Below are 7,978 nucleotides of genomic sequence, written 5' to 3'. Positions count from 1 at the left end.
GGGTCTTCCGCGTGGCAGGCGAATAGTCTGCCTTTAAAGCGCATAAAAACAATAAAACAATACTTTTAGAGGCTAACATCATACATCTTTGTAGTCCTTTTGCACACACACGCAGGTGCGTTACAATAATAATAATAATAAATTCGGAGAACTACTACTACTAATAATAATAATTCTGAATGAAAATTATGAATAAATACATATCAGTTTGAGCTTGACACGTTTATGAGCTCTGTTGCTTGTTGTCAATGGGCGCCTAAGAGACATAACATTTTTCGGCTTCAGTAGACACACAATACTTTAGACTGATACATGACTGCCCCCTACAGGTATTGAAGGGCATTTTTACAGCTTGCCGCACGCAGCCGCGGCAAGTCGTGGGATCCCTTTTCCGAAAACGTGCGTTTTTAAAGGCCAGATCTGTACTTTCCTCTTTCTGTCCCCACCGCATAAAGGTCTAGAATCTGTTTTAAATATTTGAATATATTTAAATATTTATAGTGTATTAGTGGGTCTAATACCACTAATATTCATATGTGTTGGACATGGTATATTATAAAAAGAAATTAAAGGAATTTCTTTCAAACAATGTCTCGCCATTTGCGGCAAGATTGAAGTGTAGGTTAAAGGTTGTCCTGGCCAGGAATCTCTTTTAGTTAAGTGGAAGTATGCCACTACGCCCACCCCTGCCCAGTGGCTGAGGGATATTATGTCCTGTTTGTCCCTTGAGAAGTTTGAAATTTTATTTTTCCAAAGTCTTAAGGTAAAGTTATGGTATAATCTCCCATTTTATTTAATTGGTGTTTAAATTTTTTTTTTCTAAAAGCAACACATTATGCCATGATCTAAAGAAATTCCATAACAAATAATAAAATAAAAAATACAGTAATTGTATTAGTTGGGAAAGGGTTACAAAGCTATTTCTAAGACATTGTGACTTCGGCAATCCATGATGAAAGCCATTATCCACAAATAGAGAAAACTTGTAACAATAGTTTGAACCTTCCATGAATGGCCAGCCTACCAAAATTACTGTTTATATTTATAAATACTAAATGCAAGGTCAAGAAAGCTCACTTCTAATGCCAAGATTGTTTGACAATGTTTCCCATATAGAAAGTTGAAGTAGCTAAATTAACCCTAAAACAATGTAGGTTAGGACAATATCTGCCTTATTCTAGTTTAAACAAAAGTTCACAGAAAACATGATAAACATAAGATTAGCAAAACTGAGATATACTTATAAGCATAAAATAATTAAAAGACTTGATTGCTATTGAGTCAGGTGATATGAGTAACTACTTTGTCTTTACACAAACTGCACCACAAAGGGGACAATTTGCTTATATTTGGCCTTTGACTCATGCTGTGTTTTAATTGGTCAGTTGAGCTGTCAGTACTGTTGAAAGTTGATTTCCATGACTATTTTGTAACTGTTAACCATTTTTTAAGTGTTGCTTTTAGGTGTTGTTTTTAGCTGACGTTTCAAATCTATCACCAGTGCACACAACTTTCCATTTGTGATTAGTTGTTGTTGCTAATTATTGTCACACAATTACAGGGGTACAAAATCTAACAAAGCAAAAAGGAAGCAATAACTTTAACATCTACAAAGTAAAGGAAAGCTCAACTAGTACATAAACAGCCTCAAAAGCAAGTTAATATTAATGAATTGGTCACTGTTCACTAAAGCAGTGTATCACACCACTCCTCCCAACCAAAGGTCCTCAAGTAAATTTGACTTCTTTAAGCAATTTATTTTAGTTTAATGATCTAAACATTCTTCATGTCCTGTCAAATGTGTACATTAATGGTGCATACCCATACAACCATTTTTTTTTTTTTTTTTCATTTTAATTACACTGTTCAAAGTATTACACTTTATAATTTGTTCTAAGACTGTTAAAGGTAGACAAGGCTAAACTGTCATGTTCGGCATTACAGTATGAAATACAGTATGTTTTTTTTGACATGCAATGGGTTTGTTGGTTATATACAGTACATACTCTGTATAAGAATCTATTTTATAAAATATTGACTTGTGGTTTCATGATGTTTACTTGAGGCACGTATTGCAAAGAGCCACTTACAACCGATAATACATGCAGAATACGTAAGCTTTAATTCTCTACAGGCTTTAATTGTCTATTTCAAATGTTCAAAACAACATTTACCTACTGTAAGCTCAACATTCATTAACATCCCTCTTCTTCTTCTTAGTCTATTGCTCTGTCATCTTTTTTTAGTTATTGTTATATTAGACAATTTCATTTACCATAAAGAATTTGTCAGTATATAGTATATCACCTATTATATAGGTGACTATTTCTAATTTTCTGTAGCTGGCTGTCTCAGCCTAATTCCCATCTTGTATGGTTTGGGTGTAAGTGTGATTCCAAATACAGGAGTGAAATCTGGCTCTCCTGCATCTTCAGGCCAAATGAACTGAAAGCGGTGCAGCAGGGAGACCAAGATAAGAAAGAGCTCCATGCGAGTCAGACCTTCACCCAAACATAAACGAGGCCCTGCACACACAGACACACATGGATTTACCGTTTACTCATTATTGACTTCTTCCTTTAATGTTTAATAAATGTTCCATAAAGTCAAGTCCAAAACTTATGTTGACAGCACTTGAGTACTGTAGGTCAGATTTGGGTAATTTTTTTGTTCCCTTTTTATAACAATGTGGGCACTTACCAGCAGAAAATGGTATAAATGCCTCAGGTTTCTCAAACTGTCCTTGTTTATTAAGAAAGTTTGATGGATTAAACTCATTAGGAAACTTCCACTGGCCTTCTTCATTCAGCACTGATGAGAGGTTTGGGATGATAATAGTTCCCTGGAAACAGTAAATGAAAAACATCAATATGGGTAGCAGAGAGTAAATTAACCCACCGTTTTAATTCATCACCTTTGGGATGCTGTAGCCCATCAGTTCAGTATCTCTTGTCGTCGAGTGGAATACACTTAGAGGGGTGATGTTGGCGATGCGCTGAAACTCATGGATTACAGCTTGAGTGTGTGGCATGTTGTATCTGTACTCGAAAGACACATGAGATTTTCCCTGTAGAACCTCATCAATCTTCTGCTTGCATCTCTCTAAAAACAATATGTTTGCTCTGTTACAAATCAAATTAAATTTATTAATAAAACATTTTATGTTTCATGTAACAATACTTTATATTAAAGTGCAATGAAGTAAAGGTTAAACCCTGAATGTCTGGATAAGCCATGAGGTAAAGGAAAGCTGTAAGGAGGGTGTTGGACGGGGTATCGCTTCCAGCCATATGCAGGTTTAAAATGTACATTACCAATTGGTCTTCATTAAATGTGGATCCTGTTTTTTCCTGTTAAAAATAGACAGTGCAGTTAGTTCTGTTTTTTACTAAAACCAGAACCTTTGGTTATATTACCTCTTTTATGCATTATTCTATGAAATCTAAGTGCCAGGACGCAATTTATTAAGCTTTTCGAGTCCCGGTTTTATTCAAGTTGACTGCATAAAAGGCCAGCATACAAACACAGGTGGCATTTTTGGTTTGCTGCAGGTAGATAATTTAAGTTTAGCTTTTCATTTCATAACTAAGAAGAGCTCAACCAAAATACAAAAGGATTTTGTGACTCCTTGTGTTTTCTTTTCTGTGGGAAGCTGTAAGGGTTAACCCCTAGAGGGCACCTAACACCCAATGACTACATTTATGTTTCTGTTGTGGTTTGGTTTGAATGGAAATACATTTCTCAGAAGGCACCTCGGTCAGGTGATGAGAGCACTCACCTGAACCGAGATTAGTTGGAATAGTATAAATTGCCTGATTTAGTTCTGTTTGGTGCCTGGCATTTGTTATTGTTATAGTTTTATTTCTTGTTGTTGTTACATTGTAGTATTTTGGTTGTGCTCAAGTGCAAGAGTTTTGTTTAAGTTTTGCTTTCATTAATTATGAAAAATAACCATCTAAATCGTCATCTCTGCCACTGCGTTTATGCCATGCCGACATAAGACCACCGAACGTGACAGAAACTGGTCCAAATGACTCTTATAAAAGTGCAATTTTCACTTAATTGTAGTGAATCTTTCTTATGCAAGCATATAAGCACTGCATACTATATTGTGTATGGTTGTGTATGTAACAAAATAATAATTTGAATTCGAGGGTTTTTTTTTATTATAAAATACTACTAATGTCATACACTATGAAGCACTATGTTGTCAACCCAAAGTAGGTAGTAAAATTTTGGTCTATTATTATTTACCTTTCCTTTTATAATTTAAAAGTACAGGACGTTTATTAGTACCAAGAGTAATTTTGCATCTATTACTTACTTTAACCTGCTGTGGATGGTCTTACATGGATTCCCAAAACAATGTACTTGTTACAATTTAAATACAATTTAAACAATTTAGTGTCGATAAAGTCTTCCTTGCCTCAGTACATGACTGGGACACTATATACATGTGAACTGCTGCACTTTGCTTATATGTAATATCTTTTAACACATTTAGTATTTCTTGTCTTGACAGAATAAAATTTTAGAAGAGCAATAACTTGCAGTTTTCCTGTCTGGTATTACCCAGAAGAGGATGGTTTCCTTTTTAAGTGTAATTCTTTTAAGGTTTATTCCTCATAGTACACTCTGTATGGATCTAAATTTACATCCACATGTCTGTATCTGTCTGTACCTGGTAGATGCTTTGTGAGAATGTCTAGTGTTAAAGTGCTCCATAAATAATAATAAGAAGAAAAAGAAAAAGAATTACATTTACTGTATTTGGCTGATGCCCTTATGCGGAGCGACTTGCTCTATATCACATTATACAGGTGAGGGCCTCAAGGGCCCAGCAGTGGAAGCTTGGTGATGCTAGAGTTTAAACCTGTACACTAAGATACCACTGAATTGGACCTAAAAGTTTGGAAAATTAATAAATTACCAAAATAACCCATTAACCCATATACCCACACAAACACATACCATATCAAGATCATCCAGATAGCAGTCTACAAAGTCTCTGGGCTCTCCTCGGACTCTTGTTGTCTTGTGGTTTTTGATCATGGTCATTGTCATTTCTTTAAGTAAATTGTTGTTTTTAAACAATTTCATAAAAGGAAGAGGCAGAGATCTTATCCATGGAAGCGTATCATAGATCTATAAGAAAAAAAAAAAAAAAATATATATATATATATATATATATATATAAATATATATTTTTGTCCATATGGTTCATTATTAATTAGTGACAAATGTTTTTTTTTCTTTAAGCATGTACTTAAAAGTAGCAACAGTCATAATGCAGTCAGTAATCAGGTGATGATATGTCTCACCAATGACCAAGGTCCATTAAGAATCTTGGTAATTTCAGAAATCCATTTAACAGATTTATTAAGGGTTTCTTCACCGTATTCATATCGAGTGCCAGACAACATCAGGTAGATGATATTTGACGCTGCATTATGGAACAAAGACTGAGGATTTAAGACACTTCCTACAAATAGAAAATCAGTGGTTATCAACATGTCTTTTCTTTGTAGACTCAAAGAAAAAAAAACTTATTTGTCAGCTACTAATAACAAAAACATGATAAATAAAGTAGGATGTTGGTACCCGCATGCTTCTCCAGTTTTGCAACAATATGTTCAATTTCTCCCAGAATCCTGTTCTCCATAGACTGTTTTCCCAAACCAAAGTTCCTTAAGGTCATGAGAGCAAAGCGCCGATGCTCCTTCCATGCAGGACCATAATCAGCTAGTATGACTCCTGTTTCATTTTACGCATATTAAAATCTTTATTTCAGAGTCAGTACATAAAGTATCCATGTCACAGAAATGTGTATGGAAAATAGGCCTTTAAGTCTAATTCTTTTTAAATTTTGTTCATTATGGTTGTAAATTTAATAATTTTTAATCCTACCTTTTCCTTCCATCATATGGCTGATTAGCAAATTTTGTGGGCGTCCAGAAAAATCTGCAGATTTGGTCACCAGAGCTTCTTTTATAGCTTTTAAACCGTTAAGTACAACAGCTGGACTTCTTCCAAGATAGAGGCTATAAACATTCCCATAACGCTCAGCCAACTACAAATAGACAAGTTTTGCCTATTCAAAGGTCATCAATTTCTATTCAACTATTTTAAATCCAGCCTGGAAAGTATAATAATAATAATAATAATTATTATTATTATTATTATTATTATTATTATTATTATTAAAAAATAAGTGTTATGCTTGTAAAATTGTAAATATGGAAGAACAAAAGTTGAGATACACTAATGATCTCATAAATGATCTGGACAAAGGTCTATACTGCATGTCATCACAATAAAAGGTCACTGACACACGATATTGCCAAGAGTTTGACATTGTTGAAAATGTGGTACCACAAACAGTTGCTCATAGGCATTAATGATATATTGGCAAATATAAAGTAAGCAGAAATTCCCACAAGCAGCACTACACGTACTGGAAGACATTGCAGGTTAAAATCACAAGGCTTGCAAATGCACATGTGAAGGCAAAACGCCTATATGCAAGGCCTCAAAAAATAATCCATGACTGATAGCCCATAGCCCACTGAGACTATGCTGCTGATTTGCAAATATAAGAAGGCTAAGCACCTCTGTCATGGTTCTGTCAATGGTACTTTAAAGAAACTCTGCAATAAGACATCCATTTCAGGCTCCATATTAGAATTGTGCACTGTTTAGCTTGTATTTTAGGTTATTGGTGTAAGTCATTGAATCTCCCCACACATACACACGCATATGTGCATAAAAGTAGCGGCAATGAAGCTGGTACTGCTAAGAAGTGGCATCCAATAACAACAGAGACAAAAGTGAAAATAATTGATAGAATGGAAAGAAGTGAAAAGATGGCAGACATTGCTCTTTTTTTTTTTAACACAAATCGTCCGTACAGTGTACTGTAATATACTGTGTGTAGCTAATCGTGTTAGTATCCTAGTACCTATACAAAGTTTCTTGGACTTACAAACAATTGGACCCACAAACACACTTTCGGTATGGAACTCGTGCATACTGTATGTAGGCGACTTATATGTGTATGTATGTATGTAAAACTCACCAAAATACTTTAACTGTACTCTTCACGAAAAATATAGTTGTAAACAAAGTCCATGTCACATTTGTTATTAAGTTTATTTGAATTAAGTATTAGTGGAAGCTTAATATTTGTTTGTTTATATATTTGTTAGGGTTTTTTTTTGTCTCTTTACATTTATTCAGATATTATTGTTAAAATCATTTAAAACTATTTTTTAAATTTTAAGTTTTGCAGAAAGTAAAACTTTTCTACACAAAAGACCCAAATAGAAACTCTTCTTTATAATCACATAATAATTACAATCATCTTCTTTACTCTTCTTTTATATCTTTATAAAAAATTAGAATTCAGATAGACCATTACAGTTAAGTCATAAAAAACAAAAATAACAACAATATAATACATACCAATTTAAAGTCTTTCAAAGGATTGTTGATGTTAAAATGAAGAAGGTTGCCAACTATGGGTAGGGGTCGTGGTCCAGGGGGGAAGTTCTTTGGCTTCTGGATCCTAATTAAGAAGAAAAAGAGGAAGATGCAAAAACCAACAAAAATTAAAGAGCCCAGCATAATGCCTGAACTACTGCTGGTCTACACACTGCATTAATTTGGCTGGTAAACCAAGATCTTTCACTGACTCAAATTGCGAATCCTATTAATCATTTACATAAGGAATCTCCACCCCATTAAGTCCAGAACTCAGGACCAAGAGTTCCGATGGTTTGTATTTTTCTGTTACATTGATTAATTATACAAAAGACTAATGCTTTAGAACTACTTGATTCTTGTTTAAAATAAAAAAATACATTTTATTTGTGTGTCAGTGTCAGTACATGTCACTACCAGTGGTGGATCTAGAAAAGATAAAAAAAGATTTTGGCAGGGTGGCATGGCATGACATTTCTTTTCCAGTTACTATATAGCA

At 34.2% G+C, this 7,978-nt stretch overlaps 1 protein-coding gene across 1 annotated transcript; it reads right to left on the bottom strand.

Annotated features, from left to right (window-relative positions):
* Nucleotides 1-2,298: 2,298 nt before the first annotated feature.
* On the bottom strand, nt 2,299-7,636 carry LOC128531920 (cytochrome P450 2F2-like). The gene is made up of 9 exons (XM_053506105.1): nt 7,462-7,636; nt 5,908-6,070; nt 5,602-5,754; nt 5,322-5,482; nt 4,972-5,145; nt 3,157-3,350; nt 2,915-3,122; nt 2,701-2,842; nt 2,299-2,525 (listed from the first exon to the last, which is right to left on the bottom strand). The coding sequence occupies exons 1-9, from the start codon at nt 7,621-7,623 to the stop codon at nt 2,329-2,331; spliced, it is 1,554 nt and encodes a 517-aa protein (XP_053362080.1). The 5' UTR covers nt 7,624-7,636; the 3' UTR covers nt 2,299-2,328.
* Nucleotides 7,637-7,978: the final 342 nt, after the last annotated feature.

The sequence above is a fragment of the Clarias gariepinus genome, chromosome 10 (genome assembly GCF_024256425.1).
Source record: "Clarias gariepinus isolate MV-2021 ecotype Netherlands chromosome 10, CGAR_prim_01v2, whole genome shotgun sequence".
Lineage (NCBI taxonomy): Eukaryota > Metazoa > Chordata > Actinopteri > Siluriformes > Clariidae > Clarias > Clarias gariepinus.
Note: the sequence above shows the minus strand (reverse complement) of the source record. Positions and strands in the feature narration are given on the sequence as shown.